Raw genomic sequence first — 27,407 nt, 5'->3', positions numbered from 1 at the left:
GAAAAGTGTAGACATTTCTTATGAGAAGCTGATAATTGTACTTCAGTAACCAGAGATACATCTGACTTAAAGATCTAAAAACACTGCCGGGAACAAAATGTGGGAAAACCAAAAGTTGGGTCAATCTCAAAACTTTTTACGGCAACCCTACTTACAGTGGGTATGGAAAGCATTCAGACCCCTTTAAACTTTTCACTCTTTGTTTCATTGCAGCCATTTGGTAAATTCAAAAAAGTTAATTTTTTTCTCATTAATGTACACTCTGTACCCCAACTTGACTAAAAAAAAACCCTGCAAAAATGTAGAATTTTTTGCACATTTAATAAAAAAGAAAAACAAATATCACATGGTCATAAGTATTCAGACCCTTTGCTCAGTATTGAGTAGAAGCACCTTTTGAGCTAGTACAGCCATGGGTCTTCTTGGGAATGATGCAAAAAGTTTTTCACACCTGGATTTGGCCATTCTTCCTTGCAGATCCTCTCGAGTTCCATCAGGTTGGATGGTGAACGTTGGTGGACAGCCATTTTCAGGTCTCTCCAGAGATGCTCAATTGGGTTTAGGTCAGGGCTCTGGCTGGGCCAGTCAGGAATGGTCACAGAGTTGTTCTGAAGCCACTCCTTTGTTATTTTAGCTGTATACTTAGGGTCATTTTCTTGTTGGGAGGTGAACCTTTGGCCAAGACTGAGGTCCAGAGCACTTTGGAAGAGGTTTTCATCCAGGATATCTCTGTTCTTGGCCGCATTCATGTTTCCTTCAATGACAACCAGTCGTCCTGTACCTGCAGCTGAAAAACACCCCCATAGCATGATGCTGCCACCACGTTTCACTGTTGGGATTGTATTGGGCAGGTGATGAGCAGTGCCTGGTTTTCTCCACACATACCGCTTACAATTATTACCAAAAAGGTCTATCTCCGTCTCATCAGACCAGAGAATCTTATTTCTTATAGTCTGGGAGTCCTTCATGTGTTTTTTATCAAACTCTATGCGGCTTTCATATGTCTTGCACTGAGGAGAGGCTTCCGTTGGGCCACTGTGCCATAAAGGCCCGACTGGAGAAGGGCTGCAGTGATAGTTGACTTTGTGTAACTTTCTCCCATCTCCCTACTGCATCTCTGGAGCTCAGCCACAGTGATCTTGGGGTTCTTCTTTACCTCTCTCACCAAGGCTTTTGTCCCACGAGTGCTCAGTTTGGCTGGACGGCCAGACTTCTGGTGGTCCCAAACTTCTTCCATTTAAGGATTATGGAGGCCACTGTGCTCTTAGGAGCCTTGAGTACTGCAGAAATTCTGTTGTAACCTTGGCCAGATTTGTGTCTTGCCACAATTCTGTCTCTGAGCTCCTTGGCCAGTTCCTTTGACCTCATTTGGTCTGACATGCACTGTGAGCTGTGAGGTCTTATATAGACAGGTGTGCGCCTTTCCAAATCAAGTCCTATCAGTTTAATTAAACACAGTTGGATTCCAAAGAAGGAGTAGAACCATCTCAAGGAGGATCACAAGGAAATGGACAGCATGTGACTTAAATATGAGTGTCTGAGCAAAGGGTCTGAATACTTATGACCTTGTGATATCTCATCTTTTTTTTAATTTTTATAAATATGCAAAAATTTCTACATTTCTGTTTTTTTCAGTCAAGATGGGGTGGGGAGTGTACATTAATGAGGAAAAAAAATGAACTTTTTTTTTAATTTGCCAAATGGCTGCAATGAAACAGAGTGAAAAATGTAAAGGGGTCTGAATACTTTCCGTACCTACTGTAGACTGCAGAACATGTTAACAATGAATCTGTCAGTGACTTCATAAGAAAGTAGATCTATAACGGTAGCCTCTCTTCTCCTGAACCATCTTCTAAGCTGGTTTCTGACCTGTGGAAAGTTAAACTTTGTTAGAAATTAGTTTGGTTGGTTTCTAATACATTTTATTTTTTTCTGCATTGTAAACTACTTAAAGGAAAAAAAATTCTAACCTTAAGAATTGCCATTTTTTAGTCGCTGCATCCTCCTCCAAACAATGCAAAAAAGCAAGGAAAAAAAATGTCACCACCTTGCAAGTTTGGAATCGCCATAATCCTACTGACATGGGAAATCATTTTTACCGCACAATGGATGCCATAAAAATAAAACTCAAACTGTCAGAATTGCTTTTTTTTCACAATTTTACATCATTTGTTTGTTGTTTTTTTTTAGTTTTTCAGTACATAGTATATAAAATGAATGGTGTTATTTATAAGTACAACTCGCTCCATGAAAAACAAGCCTTCAAACCATTATGTCAATAAAAAAAAAATTTTATGGCTCTTGGAAGAAGGGGAGGAAGAAAATGAAAGCACAAAAACTAACATTGGCCACAGTCAGAAGGGATTAAGGAAAGTTACTTCTTGCTACCATGCAGCTCACCAAACCAGAATTTTGTTTGGGATTTGTATATCTTTAGTCTTTTTTTTTTTTTTTTTTTTTTTTTTTAATGAACCATAGATGTTTTATAGCAAATACAGACAAGAACAGTTTACTTCTATTAGGCCTCGCTCATATCTGCGTAAGAAACATTGCTCCGATGTTGATCCAGAAAAGTACGAGTGCGATGCGAGTGCAATCCGAGGGTGCAATTTATGTATTTTTCCTCGCCTGGCATCATCCTTTACGTACTGTACTGTACAATGCTCTATGTAACTTTAAAGCAAGTTTACAAAAGAAATAATGCAATCTTATGTAAAGATATAGATAGAGAATAGAAAGATATTAGATATAGAATAGCTATTTATCCCATAGATAATATCTCAAGCCCCCTACATATAATAAACTAGGACCCTTTAGTGCCTTTCATGTGGCGCTAAAGGACGTTTAGCTTTGTTTAACCTAATAAATAATTTTAAAATAGACATGGGGTCCCCCCCCTATTTTTTGATAACCAGCGAAGGTAAAGCAGACAGCTGCGGGCTTATACTATCAGGCTGGGAAGGTCCCGGGTTATTGGACCCTTCCCAGCCTTAAAATATCAGCCCTCAGCCACCCCGGATGTGGTGCATTACATTAGATGCACAAATTCTGGCTGTTCACCTTGGCTCTTCCCAATTGCCCAGGGTGGTGATAATCTGGGGTTAATGACAGCTGTGATTTGTCAAAAATCACAGCTGACATCAAGCCCTGTGGTTAGTAATGGAGAGGCGTTTTATCAGACACCCCCATTACTGACCCAGTAATCGAAAATATAAACGCTCACACGAAAATACTTTATTTGGATAAAACACTCCCCCACCCTTTCCCTGGTTCACCAATTCATTAAAAAAAAGGCATGCAGGTCCACGATAGTCCGGGGAATCTGCCGTAGTCCACAAATGGATACCAGAAAAACAGATAAAAAGATAGAAATAAAAGCAAGACACTGTCCCTCATTCACCAATTTATTAGGAAACAAAAAGTTCCCACGCAGGTGCGACGTAGTCCTTCGCGATCCCCGAATCCGACATCCAAAGGCTATGGCGCCTCGTTCAGAAAACGCAGCTCCGTAGGTTATAGCAGCAGCCACTCCAGGTCCTGCTGCGCTTTGCGAGACCCGGTGGTTCTAAACAACGGTGACGTCACTAACCACACCTCTCATCAGGGCTGCCGGGTCTCGCAGAGCACAGCAGGACCCGGAGTGGCTGCTGCTCCAGCCTATTGAGCTGAGCCTTTGCACGTTGGATTCAGGGATCATCGTGGGAACACCAAGAATCGCGTTCGACCTGCGTGGGAACTTTTTAGCTTTTAATAAATTTGTGAACGGGGTACAGGTTCTTGTTTTTATTTCTGTCTTTTTATGTTTTTCAGGTTTCCATTTGTGGACTACAGTGGACTCCCAGGACTAGGGCAAATCTGCATAGCTTTTTTTTTTTAATATAAATTGGAGAACGAGGGATGGCGTGGGGGAATCTTTTTTCCAAGTGTGTTTTGTGTGTGATTCTATTTTTGATTACTGGGTATCGTAGGTGTCTGATAGACCCCTCTCCGTTACAAACAGCAGGGCTTGATGCCAGCTGTGATTTTTGATAAATCACAGCCGACACCAACCCCAAAACCATTACCCCAATTACCAATGCACCAGGCAAGCAGGAAGAGCAGGGGGAAATGGGAGAATTGGCATATCTAATGTGAAGCACCACTTCTGGGGCAGCTGATGGCTGGTATTGTTAGACTGGGAAGGGCCCAATAATCGGGGACATCCCCAGCCTGATAATATAACCCTGCAGCTGTCTGCTTTACCTTTGCTGGTTATTAAAAATAGGGGGGATCCCATGTCGTTTTTTTTAAATAATTTATTTATTAGGTTAAACAAAGCAAAAAGCACTTTAGTGCCACATGAAAAGCACTAAAGGGTGCAAGTTTATTATTATTATTATTATTATTATGAGCGAATAGCTTCGGATAAGTGTTTATCCCAATGGCTATAGCGCTTCCTGAATAACTGCATCGGTAACCCGGATACCTGGAGCGCTCCCGATAATCAGCTGTTCAGCGCCGCAGCTGGATGTGTCGCGGCTGTGTGACAGTCACAACATATGTATGGAGAACCCAACAAACAGGCTCTCTATGCAGCTATTTGGGAAGCGCCATAGCTATCTGGATAAGCACCTATCCGAAACTATTCGCTCATCCCTATTTATTATATGTAGGGGGCTTGTGACCTTATATATCTACAGGATATTTATCTATTCTATCTATTTATCCATCTATTTATCTAGTTTCATGGTTCCTTTGAGATGTGTGCGTAAAACTCGGACGGCATACTCTTGATCCGTGTGCCATCCATTTTTTTATAGCACCCATAGACTTGCATTGGTGAGTGTCGTCTGATATTTGCGGCCACTCACAGCATGCTGTGATTTTATTTTTTTTTTTACCCCATCCAAAATCCACCTGTGAAAAAAAAAAAATGAAGATCAGCACTAATTGAATAACATTGGTACAAGTGCAATCCAATTTTTTTATCGGATAGCACTCATCCAATTTTTATGCAGATGTGAGCGAAGCCTTAAAACCCGTTTTAGACGGGTGTATCACCGGTGCAAATTTCACTGATGGCTACTAGATTGACCTGTTGGCGTATTGGGGCAGGTGTCCAAAATTTGAGATCAGGTTCATTACCCTATTTTGTGATGCACAAGTAATGATTAACATCCCTGTTGCTATTTCAGGGTGGAGGCCCAGACGGACGATCATCTTTGCTAGCTGGGATGCAGAAGAATTCGGGCTCTTGGGATCAACAGAATGGGCTGAGGTGAGAAAAATCAATCTCAAGAACCAAAAAGTCCAGCTATGTAGACCAGTGCTTACTATTGTATAGGGGTGAGCAATTACTTTTCCCTAGGGGACAAAAGAAAAAATATTACGGTTGTGTTGTGGAGGGTTGTATCATCAGGCCTAACTTAATTCTGATGATTATTATTGTTTTATATTAATTTTTAGTACTTAAAATTGAGCAGAATTCTGTCTTTTGATTAATGGCTAATGCTAATACATGTTACAATAGGGATTATTGTATAATGTACTCTATTAGCTGCTAATCAAAACCATTTAATGTAGTGCTTTTTATAACTGCCATCTACTGTACACTGTGTTCCAAATTATTATGCAAATTGGATTTAAGTGTCATAAAGATTTAATTGTTTTGTTTTTCAAATAAACTCGTGGATGGTATTGTGTCTCAGGGCTCAATGGATCACTGAAATTAATCTTAAACACATGTGATAATTAGTTTTCCAGGTGATTCTAATTAAAGGAAAACTACTCAAAAATGATGTTCCACATTATTATGCAGGTCACAGGTTTCAAGCAATATGGGAAATAAAAAGGATCTCTCTGCTGTTGAAAAGCATCAAATAGTGCAATGCCTTGGACAAGGTATGAAAAAATTAGATATTTCACGAAAACTTAAGAGTGATCATCATACTCTGATGAGATTTGTGACTGAAACAGAGCACAGACAGAGTTCATGCAAATAAAGGCATAATGAGGAAGGTTTCTGCCAGACAAATTCATTGGATTAAGAGAGCAGCTGCCAAAATACCATTACAAAGCAGCAAACAGATATTTGAAGCTGCTGGTGCGTCTGGAGTCCCTCGAACCTCAAGGTGTAGGATCCTTCAAAGGCTTGCTGTGGTGCATAAACCTACTATTTGGCCATCCCTAAACAGTGATCACAAGCAGAAATGGTTACAGTGGGCCCAGACATACATGAAGACTAATTTTCAAACAGTCTTGTTTACTGATGAGTGTCGAGCAACCCTGGACGGTCCAGATGGATGGAGTAGTGGATGGTTGGTGGATGGCCACCATGTCCCAACAAGGCTGCGACGTGAGCAAGGAGGTGGAGGAGTCATGTTTTGGACTGGAATCATGGGGAACCAGCTGGTAGGGCCCTTTAAGAATCCTGAAGATGTGAAAATGACCTCAGCAAAGTTAATTGAGTTTCTGACTGACAACTTTCTTCCATGTCAAAGTTAATTGAGTTTCTGACTGACAACTTTCTTCCATGGTCTAAAAAGCAGAAACGTGCCTTCAGGAACAAAATCATCCTCATGCATGACAATGAATACCTCTGAGTAATTGGCTGCTATGGGCATAAAAGGAGATAAACTCATGGTGCGGCCACCATCTTCCCCTGACCTCAACCCTATAGAGAACCTTTGGAGTATCATCAAACAAAAGATCTATGAGGGTGGGAGGCAGTTCACATCAAAGCAGCAGCTCTGGGAGGCTATTCTGACTTCATGCAAAGAAATACAAACAGAAACTCTCCAAAAACTCACAAGTTCAATGGATGCAAGAATTGTGAAGGTGATATCAATGAAGGGCTCCTATGTTAACATGTAACTTGGCCTGTTAGGAGGTTTTGGAGTTAAATAGCTTTTTTGTTCAATGAATGTGACCTCCTAATGCTGCAAATTCCACAAATGAGCATTTTCAGTTCTTTAAAACATATCAAATGTCTAGAAATACTACTGTGCATAATAATTTGGAACAGTGCATTTTGAGTTTTTATTCATTTTGGAGATTATACTGTTATCGTTGGGAGGCTTCTTCAATAAAATTTGATGTATAATCTATCGGGTGATGACTTTTATTAGACTGACTGTCATTTGCACCAACCATATAGGAAAATCCGAGAAAAATGTCATTTGCATAATAATTTGGAACATGGTGTATATAGAGGTATTATCAGTCTTTGTACAGGAGGAGGAGGTGAGCTGTGATATCACCTATTGTGAATGGTGGATTCTGTGTTATCCTCTGTATATAGAGGTGATATCAGTCATTGTACAGGAGGAGGAGGAGGTGAGCTGTGATATAACCTATTGTGAATGGTGGATCCTGTGTTATCCACTGTATATAGAGGTGTTATCAGTCATTGTACAGGAGGAGGAGGAGGTGAGCTGTGATATAACCTATTGTGAATGGTGGATCCTGTGTTATCCACTGTATATAGAGGTGATATCAGTCATTGTACAGGAGGAGGAGGAGGTGAGCTGTGATATAACCTATTGTGAATGGTGGATCCTGTGTTATCCACTGTATATAGAGGTGTTATCAGTCATTGTACAGGAGGAGGAGGAGGTGAGCTGTGATATCGCCTATTGTCAGTGGCATAACTACAAAGTTATGGGCCCCGGTGCGAACTTTCAAATGGGACCCCCCCCCCAAAAAAAAAAACCTCCCTCATTTGAGCCTTAACTCTATTGAAACTGTATGACCAAGCCAAGGTACATTCCCGAATCTCCATAATGTTAAACTAGACACCAATAAAAGTAAAATTAATTGAGACATCAGTAGGTTAAGTGTTTTTGAATATCCATATTGAATCAGGAGCCCGATATAATGCTCCATAGAGTTCATGATGGGCCCCATAAGATGTTCCATATTAAAATATGCCCCATATAATGCTGCATAAAGGTTAATAAAGGCTCCATAAGATGCTCCATAGACACATTTGCCCAATATAATGCTGCAGAAACGTTGATTATGGCCCCATAAGATGCTCCATACGGACACTTGCCCCATTATAGTGCTGCACAACTGTTATAGCCCCCATATAGTGCTGCACAACTGTTATGGCCCCATATAGTGCTGCACAAACGTTATGGCCCCCATATAGTGCTGCACAAGCATTATGGCCCCCATATAATGCTGCACAAACATTATGGCCCCCATATAATGCTGCACAAACATTATGGCCCCCATATAATGCTGCACAAACATTATGGCCCCCATATAATGCTGCACAAATGTTATGGCCCCATACAGACACTTGCCCCATTTGCTGTTGCTGCGATAAAAAAAACCAAAACATATACTCACCTCTCCGTCGCTCAGGCCCCCGGCACTTTCAATATTCACCGCTCCTCGTTCCAGCCGCCGCTGGTCGCTCCATCTTCCGCCTCCTCTGCACTGACGCTCAGGCAGAGGCGCGCACTAACTGTGTCACCGCGCCCTCTGACCTCAGCGTCTCCGCAGAAGACGAAGCGGCGGCTGGAACGAGGAGAGGTGAATATCGCGCAGCACTGCGCTCCCCTCCCCGTTATACTCACCTGCTCCTGGCGCGGTGCAGTCCCTGCTTCCACGGCGCTGCTGCTTCTTCTTGTACTGAGTGGTCACCGTTACCGCTCATTACAGTAATGAATATGTGGCTCCACCCCTATGGGAAGTCGAGCCGCATATTCATTACTGTAATGAACTGTACCATGTGACCGCTCAGTACAGGAAGAAGCTGGGGTGCCGGGCAGCCAGGGACCTGCAGGGACCGCGCAAGGAGTAGGTGAGTATAATTAGACAGCCCCCCGCTCCCTGGCCCTGCCAACCCCCTCCTTGGACCGCCGCATCATGAGGTGGCCCGCTGTCGGCTGCGCCCGGGGCACATGCCCCGATGCCCCGGCTGCCCCCCCCACGGATATGCCACTGCTCTGACCTGTCGGGCCCCTGACCCGCCAGGCACGGTCGCAACGGCGACCGCTGCGACCGCGGTAGTTACGCCTGTGCCTATTGTGAATGGTGGATCTTGTGTTTTATATAATTTAATTGTAATCTTTAGAAAAGAGGTCTATTTGCCAGTGTAAAAATAACAAAATTATTTTACTTTTTGTTATATAGTTATGGAAAATGGCAAGAAAGTAAATAAACTGCATATAATGTAATAACCTGACCTATATGCGATAGTGCTTCTATAAAATAAAAATACCCTATACTCCTCCCCTTCCATACACGGTGCCCGCTAACTGGCTTAATCGAGGGAATTGTGAGAACTGTGAGCTTTGCTGACGTGGCGTAATAACGGACTGCAGTTTTCACATTTCCCTCGGAAAAAACTCCGGCGTCCGGACAAGGTGTACATGAAGTTTGGTCCCTATGACAACTCTGAACCACTTAAGGATGGAAGTGTTGTCATGGGGAAACAAATACGTCTGCCTTTGCACAGGCATGAGTGTAACTACAGTTTCCAATAATTGGAACAGAAAAATGCATTTAATTAAAACTACGCTAGGATTTTGTGATTTTTACCCCCGTCCGAGGGTCCGTAGAGGTGGAATCTGCAACCAATCAGTTTTCATATTCCCCAAAATCAAAAGAGCCATCTGCAACCAAGTGTCTAATTCTAGAACTAATATCACACGTCCCACTTATTCGTGGGCTGTTATTGGCTCACGGACTGGAAAGACAGGAAGGAGTGGCGTGGACGTGGCGGGCAGCCATACGACAGTGGGCGCCTTTCTGTAATGACACTTGTTATTACGGCATCATTGAGGGAAACAACTCCCTGACATTTACATTTTACACAACAGCTTTTATTTCTTGTGTTTTGCATCTAATTAAACAAAGGCCGCGAGTAAAAGTGGCTTTATGGAGGAGATAAAGTCAATTTTATTAATTTCCCATTGCGTCCAATCACAGCTCAGCTTTCATTTCATATTCTGCTGTTGATCAATGAAAGCTGCGCCGTGATTGGTTGCTATGGACATTAAAGAATCTAAAGGACGGACTGTGTTCTCCTTAGTTACAAGGCCTGAGGCTGCAAACGCTAGACGGCAGCAGCCATATGTCTGTGTACGGTGGTCGTGGCCATCGCTGCACGTGTCTGAGCCCACTCCATACATCACTGGTGCCAGTTTTATTACATATTTAGAGTAATTGATGTGATTGGAGCTGGACAGTTTAACCTCCTAAATGCCGCTATCAAGCGTGACTGCTGCATCAATAGACCGTCCTTCTTTTTCTGTGGATGTGTTTGGTATTTAACCCACACAACATTACAGCACTGAGCTTGGCCTGCAAATCCCACATGGTTGCCATGGTGATAGACTGGGCAAGCAAGATTTTTCTACGAAAATCTGATGCTTAAAGGGGTATTCCCATCTCCAAGATCCTATCCCAATATGCAGTAGGTGTAATAACAATAATATTAGCAAATATCTTCAATTAGAAATGTAGTATAGTTTTTCTGATTCACTATGTCTCTTTCCTCATGTGCAGGCGTTGCAGGACCTTAGGTATCCATGGTTACGACCACTAGCAACTAGCTAACTGTCACAATACCAGTGGTCGTAAGCATAGATAGCTAAGGTCCTGTAATGCCTGCACATGAGGAAAGAGACATAGCGAATCAGAAGAACTATACTACATTTCTAATTGAAGATATTTGCTAATATTATTATTATTATTACACCTACTACATATTGGGATAGGATCTTGGAGATAGGAATATCCCTTTAATAGTCAAAATTTGCAAAACTGACCGACAGAGGGACTAGTCGTGTCCAGTAGGGAGTGCTCCTTGGACAAAGAGTTGGGCAGCAGTATGATTGCATGACCATTGTTCCACTAAAATGAGGGTGGCGGACATGGGATCCCCGTTCTTGTGATCACGAAGTCTCCTTATATATTTATCTCCTATCCGGATTATGCAAATTGTCTCTTCAGAAAGGAAGAGAACTCTGAAGAGACAATTTGCATAATTAGCATATTTCCCAGAGGAGCATTGCAGCTGTAAGTCTTCTCATCTCAGAGTCGGCATGCTTAGCATGTCAATCTCCTCAAGGAGAAACGATACTTCTCCTATCCTGGGAATGTTGTTTTTTGGCCAACCCTTTCGATGGGAGCGCGGATTCAGTAAATTGGTGAGTGGGAGACACTGGACACCTCCATGACCCCTCAATGACCATACGATTTCTTCGAGAGACTTGTGCATGGACTTCTAGGGTTGGACTTCCTGAGTGACGCTGTAGAAACCTTCTGTGAGACATTTTGTAATCTTGAATGGAACGAGAAGTTCTCGGCTTATGTGGCTCCTTTCTCATTACTTTATATTATCGTTATTTGTCTTTGTTTTTGTTTTCTTTGTCTGCAGGAAAATGCAAAAATTCTCCAGGAACGAGGTGTCGCTTATATCAATTCAGATTCTGCAATTGAAGGTAATTGCCCTCACTTGTGCCCCCACAGTCGCAGCTAAAAGTCTTGAGACTTGCACAAGTTTTGTGGCTTCGGTGTTTTTAGATCTTTTATGTTTCTATTATAAATATTTCAAAAGATTGTAAACTTTTATTAACAAATCAAATTGATGCAAAGACTCACTAGTTACAGTTGACCCTTGAGGAAGGGGATGGATGGGTCCTGAGTCTGACCATATACCCCAAATGTCCAAGCTTTGGTTCACCTAGCCACTTAGTTATCACATTTTTGCCTTTTGACGCGATCTCCATAATACTGGAAAAAGCATCGTTCATCCTCACATTCCTCCTGGATGGTTGGGAGAAGTTGCTCTTGGAGGATGTTTGGATCCCATTCTTGATTTATGGCATAATTATTAGGAAAAATTGGAAGTGAGTGCTCTCCATGGATGAGAAGTAGTGATGAGCATGTGTGCTCGTTACTCAGGTTTTTTGAGCATGTTCTGGTGTTCTCCAAGTATCTTGGGCGTGCTCGTAGATTATGTTTGTGTCCCCACAGGTGCATGATCTGCGGCTGCTAGCCAGCCTGAACACATGCAGTGATTACCTGTTTGTTAGGGAATCCCCACATGTATTCAGGCTGTCTAGCAGCTGCAAATCATGCTGCTGCGGTGACTCAAACATGATCTACGAGCACACCCAAGATACTTGGAGAACACCTGAGCATGCTCGGAAAACCAGAGTAACGAGCACACTCGCTCATCACTAATGAGAAGCCCTCACACATGAATGGTCTCTGGAGGCTTTACATATCATATCAGCTGCCTTGTCCTAGTTATCACTTTCTCCTGTTCTAACCAGAAGACCATAGAATGATAGAGTGGGAAGGGACCTCCAGAGTCATCGTGCCCAACTCCCTGCTCAATGCAGGATTCACTAAACCATCTCAGACAGTTTTTCTAGATAACTGAAATTGTGTAAGTAGGTCATTTTGTGGAAGGGCTGAAATTCCATAAAAATGGGAGGTTTTGTGATTCTCCATTTTCATGGCAGGGAATGACTGACATTTTTAGCCATCCATCTGATCACTCTTCATAACAATCTAGGGATAATGCAAATTGCCACAATAAAAACTGAAAGGGCAAACTTTGTGAAAGCCAAAATTTGTGTTAGTCTCAATCTTTTGGTCGTGACTATAGGACGTGACTTATATTTATAGTTCTGGTAAAATCAAGATATTAAATTAGGTAGTACATGGGTCCATGTCTGGTCACTCGTGGACAGTTTCTGCAGAGGAAACGGAGGCCATTTACATCATTGTCTGCCAGAGGGACATCTATGTAAAGAGTTCGCCTGCCACCACAATATCTGGAGAACCACAGATTGATGATCACCGCTTCCACCCATTATATATTCATCTTCTCCTTAGCTGTAATCTTCTTGTTCATCAGTCTTCTTTATCACAATGTTTTTTTTTTTTCTACATTTTACGTTAAAATATATTTTTTATTTTCAGGCAACTACACACTAAGAGTTGATTGTACCCCATTGTTGTACCAACTGGTGTATGATGTGACCAAACAGGTGAGTTTTTAGCATGGCGAGGAGGTAATGACAATAGAATCCGAGCGCTGGAGTCCCACCATTCCCAATAATGGGGCTCTCGGATGGTGTGGAATGGTTGTCCATGCAAGTACCTTCTCTTCACTCTTTCTCTCTGTGACTGCTGGACATGGGCAAGTCCAGTGCTCGTTTGTTTTTTTCCGGTCCCATGGAGAATGAATGGAGCAAGGCCATCACTCCATTCCAACGGGGTCTTTCACAATTCTTGGGATCCATCGAGGTCCCGTGGTCGGACGCCAACTGATCTGCAATTTATCAACTACGATCCCTTTGGATTAGTGGTAACCAGTGATAAGCGAGTGTGATCGGAGAAGGCGTTATCCGCCATGCTCAGGTGTTAACCGAGTGTCTTCGTCGTGCTCGAAAAATGTATTCGAGTCCCCGCGGCTCCATGTCTCAAGCCTATTAGACAGGACCAACATATGCAGGGATTGTCTGTTTGTTAGGTAATCCCTCCATGTGTTGTGGCTGTCGAACAGTCGCGAGACATGGAGATGCGGGGACTCGGACATATTATTCGAGCACGACGAAGACTCTCGGTTAGCAGCTGATCTAAGGGAGTGAGCGGTGTTGGACTCCACACAATCTGATATTGATTACTTCTCCTAATCGTATGACCGGACAATCACTTCACTAGAAACTTGATGGACCAGGTTAGAAGGCATTTTGAGAAGTGGATCCGACCCATCATTATGGTTTATGTTCTAAACAAAAGCCATGCAAGTGTGAACAGAGCCTTGTGATCTCCTAAGCATTGAAATTGCAACACCAAGAAATAAAAGTCATGGAATTCTGGAAATCACAGGATGGATAGACATGTTAAAGGGTTTGTCCAGAGCAAAGTCGGTGCTTGGACAACCATTGGCAACCTCGATGTGAGTGCTGGGATTTCTCATACACAATGCAGAAGAAATCAAGAGGTTTTAAAACTGTTGTTTCCATCATTTACAGATCAGTAACATGTCTATCCATCCTGTGATTTTCACAATTCCACAACTTTTCCTTCTTGGTGTTGCAATTTCAATGTTGAGACACCTCGCGCAAAATATGAAAACACCGTTTAGCCTTGACGTAAAGTAGCGAAGAGCCCAGGTATGGAAGATGCGGGTTCTGCCAATGTGATGAGATGAGAACCGAGGGAAAGTATATAAAATGCAGCGTCGCTTCAAGTTTTTGCCAATGTTCATGCAATGATCACCACATCCACTAGGTGGCACCAGTATTCCATCGTCTATATTTAATTTCACCTTCAGAGATGATTTATAGTTTAGTTTATCAACTTCATATTTTTGTACCTTTTCTGTGTTTTACTTACCAAAAATTGGAACGGATCCCGGCAGAAAACATGAGAAATATTCCTTGTCCTCTTTTAGATTTAAGCTCCCTTACTGCAGTATACGGTGTTTGCAGGAACTAGAAACACCACCCGATTCTTGAATGTCAAGATGAAAATCGGACTATATTGGGATAGTTTAGTAATCGTTACAAACCTGAGTGATCATGTCTTTATTTTAAGGGTCGTGTCTGCAGGTAACTCACTGTCCTTGTTTCCTAATTAAGATGTGAGAGAGAAATAGAGATGTGAGAGGGCATAAAGATGTGAAAGAGAAATAGACCCCCCGCAAATTCAGGACCCTTTAAATGCCAAAAAAAAAGAGACTCAGGCCGTCCACATAGATATTATTCATAAATGGACACCATGTAATGCTACATTTCACCTGTAGTGGCCGCTGCAGGGGATCTGTATGGTCAAAGCCAGACCTGCGGCGATCAACTAATCACTTGGATGACGTCAAGGGGTTGGGATGGTGAGACAACCCACTTTATGCGTTTATTTTTAAAAAATATGAAATCGGGCATGGTTGGCCAGTACTTTAAATTAATGGTGTACCATATAGTACACAAAAACATTGCCCAATTAATAAATGAGGATACACAGTGGGGAAAGTAAGCATTACACTGCCGATTTTGCAAGTTTTCCCACCTACATAGAATGGAGAGGTCTGTAATTTTTATCGTAGGTACATTTCACCTGTGGGAAACGGAATCTTAAAAATAAAATTAAAAAAAACACAAAATCATATTGTATGATTTTTACATAATTAATTTGCATTATGTTGCATGAAATAAGTATTTGATACAGTAGAAAAACAGAACTTAATATTTGGTACAGAAACCTTTGTTTTCAATTATAGAGGTCGGACGTTTCCTGTAGTTCTTGGCCAAGTTTGCACACACTGCAGCAGGGATTTGGACGTCTTCAGGAAGTCTGTGCTACTGTTTGGGTTCGGCACCTCGAACATCGGGTGTTTCCCATGCTGTCGCCATAAACATCAACGGTTCTGATCAGTGGTAAGATTATTACCGCCGGTCAGAGAGCTGCGCCACCGATGGGAGTATTAATCAGCCACTGCTTGTGCTAGAAATAAATATATTTAAAAAAATGACTTGGGTTCTGTTCTATTTTTTGATAACCAGCATGGCAAAACTGACAGTTGCTGACTGCAACCCTCAGCTGTCAGCTTTATGGTTGCTTAACAAGAATAGAGGGGTCCCACGCCATTTTAATAAAAAATGATTTAAATAAATAAAAAAAAAAATGGTGTGGACGGCCCCGACTTTTTTTGACAACCAGCCAAGCTAAAGCTGACAGGTGGGGGCTGGTATTCTCAGGCTGGTAAGGGGCCATGGATATTGTCCCTCCCCAGCCTAAAAAAAAAAATTGCAAAAAGGTGCATCTATTAGATGTGCCAATTCTGGTGATTTGCCTGATTCTTCCCACTTGCCCTGTGTTGGTGGCAAGTGGAGTAATGGTTGTGGGGTTGATGTCACCTTTGTATTGTCAGGTGACATCAAGCCCAGCGGTTAGTAATGGAGAGGCATCTATAAGCCATTTGCACTAGTAAAAATAGACAATAAAAATAAACTTATTTGGTATGACTGTGTCCATAAAACTGTGATACATCAAACTATAAGACTTTAGCCCGTATGGTAAACGGCAAAATTCCTGTTTTTCAGTTGCACACCTCTTCCCAAAAATGCAATAAAAAAAGCGACAAAATAAAAAAGCAGTATCAACAGAACAGTCAGTTTGCCTCATAAAAAACAAGCTCTCAAACAGCCCCATGGATGAAACAATAAGTGTTCTAGGTCTCAGAAAATGGCGTCTCAGACTTCATTTTTCTTTTTTTTTTTTTTTTTTTACATTTGGATTTTTTTTGTTTTGTTTTACCACTATACAGGTTTTGTTTCTTTTTATTTTATAAGTGAAATATGTGGAAAAGGGTTAAGTATTTTGGATAATCTTATTATTTGCCTGGTTAAAATCAAAGGAAGCATGAGAGGTCCCTGACGGACACGGTTTGGGTTCTTTATTCCTTTCTCATGATGGTATGTAAGCTGTGCCCGAGATGGCAGCGTCTGAAAAGCTTTCCCTTTTATCTACCATTCCACTCTTCCAGGCGGCCACGGATAGCCAGTCAAATAGATCAGATTTATTGGAGGAAGTCACACGAAAAAATACTGTGCCGGTTCTATGCACACAGACTTTATAAATTAATATACCGTAATCTCTTATCTTCTAGTAGTTTTATTTTCACCTTCAGCTAAAAAAAATGTAAATTTGACATTATCGAAAAATACAAATATTCAGTTTTCTCTTTAATCCAAATTGAAAATTAACTTACATGAATGTATCCATAGGAAATACATCCCTTTAACGTGCACTCATTATTTAAGGGTAACCGTACGTTCAGGTAACTTTTCAGAATAATCTGGCAGTTGTGTGTACAGGAGGAATAAAACTATTCTGACCATCATATGACTGCACTTAGGCCACTTTTTCTCTGAACAGTCTCTAATTTTCAGTTGTCTGAGTTAGTGGGTGGAGATGTCTCCTATCACAGCACACAGAGATTGATTCCTTTTCTTCATTCCTTAGTCAGTACACAGCAGCAGCACTAAGGAAATTACGCAGCAGTAGTGATCAGTGTGGATGTGAATCCAGCTCTGGGGTGAGGTGCAAGACTTGCTAGAAAGCTCAGCACGGTCTTTCTGCGTCTCCCTTTGCTTGTTTTCTCACTCTGCTCCTCACTCCAACTCCTCTCTCCAGAGAATATTATAAGAGGTGCAACCTGACACTTTACTATGCTGGAAATTTGTCTTGCCTTGAGCAAGATGGAGTTGAGCTGGGTTTTTTTCAGAGTGGATGATGAGCTCAAGAAGCAGAGGGAAGAGGAAATCAAGGCATGTAATAGTGGAGAAAGCAGCAGAATTCTCTTATAAAACAGTTGTAAAGTTTCTCATTTGCGTGTACTATTGATGTATGCACAGTTTAATGAAGGTACAGTTCTATTTTTAAGTCTGTAACCAGTAGATCTGTAAATTGATTTTCTTGATCAAAATATTTAATATTATGAAATGGTGCCCCTTGTGGACAGATTGGGAACTAATAATACAGCAATAAATATTTTTATTATATTTTATTATAAATTTTAGCAACTATGAGCTGGAAATCAGATGTCATATCACTGGTGAATGTATTCTTCATTGCTACATTTTGTCTTTGCAGATCACTAGTCCAGATGAAGGCTATGTGGGCAGCTCTCTATATGACAGCTGGCTACAGAAAGATCCATCTCCGCAAAAGAAAGATCTACCAAGGTATTATCATAATTAATGGAGCTGTATATAAAGCGAGTGAAATAAGTATTAAACACTAAGTAAATATATTTCTAAAGATACTATTGACATGAAATTCTCACCCGATGTCTGTAACATTCCATCCAATCTACACAGGCAAAGAAATCCAAACCATAGATGTTCATAAGTTAAGTTATGTGTAATGAGAAATTACACTGGGAAAAAGTATTGAACACATGAAGTGAGGTGCAAAAAGCTATGAAAAGTTATACCAGCTGAAATCAATCAGTAATTAGAAAGCAATCCTGCCACTTAGAGAAAAATAGCAGATGGTTGCCTATAAAAGTGTCTCATTACTAAGGTGCCGCATAAGAAACATCTCATGATGAGTAAAACCAGTGAGCTGTCTCAAGACCTTCACAACCTTATTGTTGCAAAATACACTGATGGCATTGGTTACGGAAGAATCTCTAAAAGATTGAAAGTTCCAGTGAGCACTGTTGGGACCATAATCCGAAAGTGGAAAGAACATGATTTCATTGTAAACCAACCACAACCAAGTGCTCCCCACAAGATTTCAGACAGAGGAGTGAAAACAATTATCAGAAGAGTTGTCCAAAAGCCAAGAATGACCTGTGGAGAGGGACAGAAGGGCCTGGAATCAGCAGTTACAATTGTTTCAAAAGAAAACTATAGGTAATGCACTCAACCTCCATGGCCTGTATGCACGCTCACCACGCAAGACGTGAGCAAAAAAAACATTTCAAGTGCATTTACAGTTTGCTCAACAACATTTAGACAAGCCTGTGAAATACTGGGAGAATATAGTCAGGTAAGATGAGACCATAATTGAACTCTTTGGATGCAATAATACACACCATGTTTGGAGGCCAAAAGGCACTGTGTATGACCTAAAAAAAAACATACCAGCAGTGAAGTTTGGAGATGAGAACATCATGGCGTGGGGCTGTTTTTCCGCATACAACATTGGCAAACTTCAAATAATAGAAGGAAGGTTGAACGGACAAATGTACAGAGATATTCTTGATAAAATTCTACCATGATGATGATGAAACGAGAGTGGACATTACAGCAAGACAGTAATCCCAAGCACACAGAGCCAAGGAAACTCTCAATTGATTTCTGAGAAAGAGAAAATAAACCTGCTAGAATGGCACAGCCAATCACCAAACCTGAATCCAATAGAAAATTTATGGAAGGCACTAAAGCTTAGAGTTCATAGAAGGAGCCGATGGGACCTTCAGCATGTGAAGAGTGTTTGGGTGGAAGAATGGGCCAAGAATCACACCTGAGCAATGCCTGCGACTAGTTTCTCCATACAGGAGGCGTTTTGAGGCTTCATTTTTGTACCAAGTATTAGATTTCAGTAAGCATGTTAAATATCTTTTCCCTGTGTCATCTCTCATTATTACACATAACTTAATTGAAGGACATCTATGGTTTGATATCCTTTCCTGTGTGGATTGGATGGGTTGTTACCGACATCTGGTGAGAATTTCCTGTCAATAGCCTATTTACTTAAAAAACTGGTGAAGTTTTCCATACTTATTACACACATGCATTACACATACAACAATTTCAGTGGCAAATGTATAATATCCAATTTTCCCTGTGGTGGCGCAGTAGCGAAATTGAACAGCATTTATTTGTGGCAAGTGATCACTGCAGCTCCCATCAGTGGAATTAGCATATACTTTGGGAAATGTCTAAGAAAAAGGGTTTTCCAAAAGTAGAGAACCTCTTTAACCCTTTTACTTCTATGTCACACATCAGGTGCAGGTGTTTTGGAGGAGGGTCGGAAGCGAAGCATGCTCCAGACATGGCCAATGCCAGCTGTGTTATACAGCCAGCATCCGACTCTTAACAGCAGTGACCGGAGCTAACTCTGATCGTTGCTGGTAAACCCATTAAATGCTGTGGTCAATCTGTGACAGAGGCATTCAAGGCAGTTCTGCTGCCCATTGTCATCACCTTCTTTTTGCGACATGATCTCGGATCCGGTGGGTTACTGTAATAGCTGGGGGCCAACTGAAGGTGCCCATGGCTACCACCTTAATACTCGTAAGCTCCTACAAGTGATCAAAAGATTGCAGGTTCATATCCACTATGATGTATCTATAAGTACAAGAAAAATAATATAGAAAAACACAAAACATACTAGTTTGAACTACTCTCATTTCTAATTTTCAACCTTCAAAAAAAAAAAAAAAAGCTCACACAGCCATATCACACAGTTACTGGTCTCAGAAAATGAGATTTTTTTTTACAAACTTTTGAATTTATTTAAACCACCTTAAAAAAAATAAATAAAATAATATAAAACTGGACATTTTTACTGCACAATGAACATCGTAAACCATAATCCCCAAAAAATTACGGAATTGTGTTTTTTTTTGTTTTGTTTTTTTTTCACCACACATAGATTTTTTTCCTGTTTCTCGGTTCATTTTAGAGTAAAGTCAATGAAGTCATTCAAAACTAAGGCCCCAATCCATCACTTACAGTTTTTTTTCTTTAAAGTCACGTTCCATTTTTGTCTTGCCAAATTAGTTGCCGATATTTTGGGACAAATTTGTCAAAAGGTCTAAAAAGCCATTCAACGTCAAAAATGGTGTTTTTTTCCGTGTCTTAAATGTAAAACTTTAAAAACTTTTGGCTTCAAAAAGTCACACGTTTTGCAAAATGTCGCAAAAATTACGCCAAAGTACTGGCGTTTTCAAAAATACACCATGTGGGGGGACTGGAAAAGAGTTGCAACAGATATTGCAACTTTTTAAGAAGTCGGGCACAAATATTTAAAAAAAGTAGGCGAGCATATAAAAATAGATATTAAAAAAAAAAACACAAATAGATTAATGAATTGGGTGCAAAAAAAAGAGCAAAATTAAACAAAAAACAGGCACAAGGGCCATAAATGAAATACAGTTATATGAAACAGTTTGGGCACCCCTATTAATCTTAAGCTTAATGTTTTATAAAAATTGTTTTTTTTGGAACAGCTATTTCAGTTTCATATATCTAATTACTGTTGGACACAGTAATGTTTCTGCCTTGAAATGAGGTTTATTGTACTAACAGAAAATGTGCAATCTGCATTCAAACACAATTTGACAGGTGCATAAGTATGGGCACCCTTATCATTTTCTTGTTTTAAATACTCCTACCTACTTTTTACTGACTTACTAAAGCACTTTTTTTGGTTTTGTAACCTCATTGAGCTTTGAACTTCATAGCCAGGTGTACGCAATCATGAGAAAAGCTACTTAAAGTGGCCACTTGCAAGTTGTTCTCCTGTTTGAATCTCCCCTGAAGAGTGGCATCATGGGCTCCTCAAAACAACTGTCAAATGATCTGAAAACAAAGATTATTCAACATAGTTGTTCAGGGGAAGGATACAAAAAAAGCTGTCTCAGAGGTTTAACCTGTCAATTTCCACTGTGAGGAACATAGTAAGGAAATGGGAGAACACAGGTACAGTTCTTGTTAAGGCCAGAAGTGGCAGGCCAAGAAAAACATAAGAAAGGCAGAGAAGAAGAATGGTGAGATCAGTCAAGGACAATCCTCAGACCACCTCCAGAGAGCTGCAGCATCAACTTGCTGCAGATGGTGTCACTGTGCATCGGTCAACTATACAACGCACTTTGCACAAGGAGAAGCTGTATGGGAGAGGGATGCGAAAGAAGCCGTTTCTGCAAGCACGCCACAAACAGAGTCAGCTGAGGTATGCAAAAGCACATTTGGAGAAGCCAATTTCTTTTTGGAAGAAGGTCCTGTGGACTGATGAAACCAAGATTGAGTTGTTTGGTCATACAAAAAGGCGTTATGCATGGCGGCCAAAAAGCACAGCATTCCAAGAAAAACACTTGCTACCCACAGTAAAATTTGGTGGAGGTTCCATCATGCTTTGGGGCTGTGTGGCCAATGCCGGTACCAGGAATCTTGTTAAAGTTGAGGGACGCATGGATTCCTCTCAGTATCAGCAGATTCTTGACAATAATGTTCATGAATCAGTGACAAAGTTGAAGTTACGCAGGGGATGGAACTTTCAGCAAGACAATGATCCAAAACACTGCTCCAAATCTACTCAGGCATTCATGTAGAGGAACAATTACACTGTTCTGGAATGGCCATCCCAGTCCCCAGACCTGAATATCATTGAACATCTGTGGGATCATTTGAAGAGGGCTGTCCATGCTCGGCGACCATCAAACTTAACTGAACTGGAATTGTTTTGTAAAGAGGAATATTCAAAAATACCTTCATCCAGGATCCAGGAACTCATTAAAAGCTACAGGAAGCGACTAGAGGCTGTTATTTTTGCAAAAGGAGGATCTACTAAATATTAATGTCACTTTTCTGGTGAGGTGCCCATACTTATGCACCTGTTAAATTTTGTTTCAATGCAGATTGCACATTTTCTGTTAGTACAATAAACCTCATTTCAAGGCAGAAACATTACTGTGTCCAACAGTTATTAGATATATGAAACTGAAATGGCTGTTGCAAAAAAAAACTATTTTTATAAAACATTAAGCTTAAGATTAATAGGGGTGCCCAAACTTTTTCATATAACTGTAAGTCATTTTGCAGAAAACCATTGGTAACGCTTGCAAACCTTTTTGTGTCTTGTCTGTTCACTCCTAACCGATGTTTTGTGCTTATTCCTTTGTCTACTCTGTAGAATTAATAAACTTGGATCCGGCAGTGACTTTGAGGCCTATTTTCAACGTCTAGGAATTGCATCTGGAAGAGCACGCTATACCAAAAACCGGGTGAGTATATCGCTATTATGTCACCAGGGAAAACAAACATGTCTGCTTTCCTCCAAAAACAGTGCCACATCTGTCCACAGGCTGTGTGTGGTTCTACAGATCACTCCCATTTGCTTCAAGGTAGTTGAGTTGCAATACCAGACATAGACAGGTGTGGTCCTTTAGTGGACCACTCATGGGACCTCATATGGTTCCTCACCAGTAGGTTCAAGTGTCCATCTACCAAAGTGACAAGTAGACTAAGCGACTGTATAGATTCCTTTTAGAGTTGCGACTTTTCTTTGGGGCCTATAGGTGTAGTTGAATTGCCATGAAGTTGACTATCTTACGATGGCTATGATAGCAATAAGAGAAGAGTGTGCTGACTTTGCGGGAGACCGTGACCTGTCCATTCACATGAGCTAGTTACAACAGGTCTACATGAAATAGAGGCAGAGCCATGAAGTTGGCAGCAACGGAACAATGTGTAGACCAACGGTTCATGGGCATTAAGCCAATACTAGAAGAGGAGTGAGCAGAACTTGTGGGAGACAGTGACTCTTCCATTCATGTGATACTGTAATTATGATAGGTCTTTATATAGTAGAGTCAGAGTCTACATGTAACACGTTAAGATTAAAGTTGAGCAAAATTTTTTTAAATTCAGTTCCGATTATGATAGTGGGCGACCGAACGTCATTGACATCAATAGGGTAGCAATATGGCTCGAATATGGCAAATTCATATTCGACGAGCAAATCTGAGCATATTGGTTCAACTCTAGTTAAGATAAGAATGAGCAGCACAAGAAGAAGGTTGTGTTGATCCAGACTGAGACAGTGACTCGTACATTTATGTCACTAAAAGTGTTGATCGCCCATAAACATGAGATTAGTGGTGGCCGTACATCTTGCACACGCAACTGAAAATTGCTCCGGCAGCAGCGTACTCTGCTCTGATCACTAAGTAATTTACGTAGCTGATGTGTTTCACCCTCTACATCGAGTATTATCAGCCGCTGCCAGATCAGTGCTGGTGCCGGGTGTCAGACCTCCAGTGATCTCCTTTTGATGACCTCTTCTACGCATATGCCACCAATTAGTCATTCCCGGCAACCCTTCTAAGTTAAGTTATGTAAGAGAGACAGTGTCATACGTTAGCAGGGATAAAGCAACTTGTAGACCATGGGGATGACGGTGATTGTAACAGCAGAAGAAGAGTGTGGTGATCATGCCCAGGACAGTGACCTGTCCATTCCTGCAATTTTTTTTTTTTGAGTTGAGAACAATCTACATGTCAGATGGACAAAGCCATGATATTGGCAGGAATAGAACAACATGTAGACCATCGGCTAAAGAGAACGGTGACTGCAATAAGAGAGGAGTGTGCTGATCTTGTAGGGACAGTGACTTTTTAATTAATGAGATAGTTAGTTATGAATATGTCTGTATGTAATAGAGATGGTGCCTTGCTGTTAGGAAGAACACAAACAATTTGCAGACCATTGGGTGATAGGTATGAGGAGAGCAGCAGAAGAAGAGTATGTTGATCTTGTTACAGACAGTGACCTTTCTTATTTTTCTTCATAACTGGAATGTAACCGGATTTTTTTTTTGTAACACAAAGCTTTATGTAGTCTAACGTCTACACACATCAGACTCGCTACCAATTAAACACAGGTCAAATTTTATATTTCAGAAAACCGACAAATACAGCAATTATCCAGTCTACCACACAGTCTATGAGACTTTTGAGCTCGTGGAACGTTTTTATGACCCGTCATTCAAGAAGCAGCTTGCAGTGGCCCAAGTGAGGGGAAGCCTTGTGTACGAGCTGGCAGACTCCACCATTATACCCTTTAACGCCCTGGATTATGGAGAGGAGTTGAAGAACTATGCCGATGGCATTTACAACTTGGCAAAAAAACACACGGAGCAAATGGAAAGCTACAATGTGACTTTCGGTAAGTGTCCTCAAGAAACATGACAAAAAAACACAACTATCTCCAACGCACATATCAATCGGGTTCTTCAAGGGGTTGTCCACGTAAAATAATAACAGCCTATACTGGATTCTGGATATATAGTGGATTCTGATGGCATGTTCACACTGAGCCAATTTCTGTTTCAAAATTTTCTCAAAATTATGTGCACACAATGTCTTTTTCAGGCGGAAACGACCTGGAAAACCTGTCAAAAAAACATTCAAAAGAATGAACGTACACATTTCTGCATAAAAACGACTTGCTATCCATACGTTCAGGCTTTTGAACCACTTCAGGTCTCCAAAAACACCATGTGGTTAAAAGAAGTGACTGGTCCATTCTTCTGGTGTGTTCCACTTACGTGATGAGACAAGTCAATAGGAAAGCTCAAAAGACAAATGGATGTTATTTTTAAAGCGTTTTGTCATTGTTTTATTTAAATAAATGCTAGCGGCTTCCTGTTTTTTTTCCACTTCATTGAATAATGACCAGAAAACGACCGTAATAAAGACGTTGGAAAATCAATGGTTGGATTGAAGATTTTTATGCTTTTCTAACACCTTTTTCTTGTATCTCGTAGACCACTTATTTGGTGCCATTGATGATTTTACCAACTCCGCTGCAGGACTTCACCAACGTATTAAAAACGTCGATATCCATAAGTAAGTTGGGAAATCCAGGGGAAATGATGTTCTGATGCCATTGGTAATTTCGCTTTGGTGAAGACCATGATCTCCAACCAAACTCATTTTAGGACTGAATGGGTTTTATAAAACTATCAAACCCCTTTGCCTCTGATTTAGAAATTTACCAAATGGAAAAACAAAACAAAAAGCCTAAAATTAATATAGATGCCAATGTATGATTGATATGTTATCAAGTGTTTATTGACCAACTCCTTGAACCTTGGGAATATCTTCCATATAATACATTGGGCGTAAGAGGCATTGGCCCAAATTCTTGTACCTGGTGCCTGTGATGGTCACAATCAGTTGTATCTGCACCTTATTCCAGTGTTTTAGGTGCCCTCAGAGTCTACTAACATCGCAAGAACCGTAACTTCCTTTTCCGTTAGGTGACATCAAACATTTAGCACAATGTCTATTTAAGAACGGACCCCTCACGTGCCTTAGGAAAAGATATATTTTCTGTAAATTTTCCGCTATTAACCAAAGTTGTCGTTTTCTAGTCCAATGGCCGTTCGCATCCTAAATGACCAACTGATGTTTGCAGAGAGGGCATTCACCGATCCTCTGGGTCTCCCAGGAAGACCGTTCTACAGGTAGGGGTAACCTTTTTCTATTTTGCTGGCATCTTTTAAATATGAAGCTTATTGTGAAAAGTACCGTAGCTCTGAGGGACCTGGCATGTCTGTGGACCCACTGATTTCAATAGTATCTGTGTAAGACTTCATTTGCCCTGCGGTGGAGCTACATACTTTCTCCTACAGATCTCAATCGATCTCTTGGAACCCTAGTGGGACACCTTGATATCCACTCATCTAGCTAGTGAATATCCATCATTTGGTGATCCGTGGAGATACAACCTTAGAGACCCTCAATTATCCAGAGCATGAAGAGGGCGCATGTGTTTTTAACTGTCCCTGTCTTTCACAAGGGTAGAGACAACCAAACCAGCTCTTTCTGTGCTCTGTACTATAATGGGGTCTCGAATGGACCCACCAAAGCCCTCAGAATGAGCCCCACACCCCACCTGACTACCAGCAGGTGTTTTGGATCTTTATTAGTAACTAAAATCCCCATCTGCTTTTTGAGTCTCAACAAGCAAAAACAAAAAAAAGTCGGAAATCGAGTGTTCTTCACCAAAATTGGGCCAGAGCTGATTAATCTCAGCCGGTGACTGGGTGTTGAGAAGCATTTTTGCAGTTCAGGGCTGAAATATCAATGATATGATTTTGCCCAAGCTACATGTGGATAATTGTCGCCCTTTTTAAGAATACTTTTTTTTTTTTTATACAGACACATCATCTTTGCACCAAGCAGCCATAACAAATACGCTGGAGAATCGTTTCCTGGTATTTACGACGCCTTATTCGACATAGAAAACAAAGACGATCAGAGAGCGGCCTGGGAAGAAGTCAAAAGGCAGATTGCTATTGCCACATTTACGGTACAAGCGGCCGCAGAGACTCTGAAAGAAGTTTAGTGTGAAGGATCGCTATACGCGCTGTCACATAAATCTCGAAAAGTGACTTACAACCAGCAGACAGAAATATACACTCTGGTCGTCCGGAACCGTTTCTTGGACCCAACGTTGAAAAATCCAATTAGATATTAAAATTTTCTACCCATTCTGAAGCCTATTTGCCTCCATAGGGGGCAGTATTACAGTACTTGTTGTAATAAAGGTAATGGCCCCAATTCATCAAGATTAGTATGTTGCATGTCAGGCTTGATGATCAATGTGCTTTTTAAAAGCTTTGCGGAGATGGAAAGGAGCGGCGTAAAAATAAGCAGCAAAAAAAATGTTTATGCTCAAAAATTTAGCAAAATTTCAAAGATTTTTACACCAGAAAATGGGTGAAAAATGCTTGATGAATCGGCACCACTTTGGTTAACCTGGAAAAGTGGGAACCACTGACTGCTCTGGGCCAGAACTTTGTATAAAACATATTTTTATAATGTGCATTACTCCGCAGGGGCCGGCCATGAACACAGGACAAAGCTCCTCCCAGGGAAACGAGAGGAAAAACTAGTAAAAGAAAAAGTATTTAAGCAGAATCTAATATACTGTATAGATAGATATAGATAGATATATTCTTTTAAGATTTAGCTTGGGAATCATTATGGCACTGTGATAGACAACAGAAAATGTCCCCTTTAAATGTATTTATTCTTTTTATTGCTCCCATTTTCCTTTTAAAATGAAGGTTATACTGAGTTTTGTTTTTTTTTTTTCACAATCCTATATGGGGGGATTTCATCAACAGTAAATTGCCGCATGTGGAAAGCA

General features: G+C 40.9%; 1 protein-coding gene across 2 annotated transcripts in view; it reads left to right on the top strand.

Annotated features, from left to right (window-relative positions):
- NAALAD2 (N-acetylated alpha-linked acidic dipeptidase 2) overlaps positions 1–27,407 on the top strand; it is a 77,656-nt gene extending 50,249 nt beyond the window's left edge. Inside the window, exons 12-20 of one of the 2 annotated variants that reach the window (XM_077298550.1) lie at positions 5,175–5,257; positions 11,375–11,438; positions 12,931–12,998; positions 17,608–17,699; positions 22,381–22,471; positions 24,149–24,413; positions 25,015–25,096; positions 25,624–25,716; positions 26,414–27,407. In XM_077298550.1, coding sequence (XP_077154665.1) covers positions 5,175–5,257; positions 11,375–11,438; positions 12,931–12,998; positions 17,608–17,699; positions 22,381–22,471; positions 24,149–24,413; positions 25,015–25,096; positions 25,624–25,716; positions 26,414–26,600 — 1,025 coding nt within the window. In that variant the 3' untranslated portion in view covers positions 26,601–27,407. The remainder of the gene's footprint in view (positions 1–5,174; positions 5,258–11,374; positions 11,439–12,930; positions 12,999–17,607; positions 17,700–22,380; positions 22,472–24,148; positions 24,414–25,014; positions 25,097–25,623; positions 25,717–26,413) is intronic. The other variant, XM_077298551.1, reaches the window with a different exon arrangement.

The sequence above is a fragment of the Ranitomeya variabilis genome, chromosome 3, assembly GCF_051348905.1.
Source record: "Ranitomeya variabilis isolate aRanVar5 chromosome 3, aRanVar5.hap1, whole genome shotgun sequence".
In the NCBI taxonomy this organism is placed as follows: Eukaryota; Metazoa; Chordata; class Amphibia; order Anura; family Dendrobatidae; genus Ranitomeya; species Ranitomeya variabilis.
This window is presented reverse-complemented; position numbering and strand designations above follow the sequence as displayed.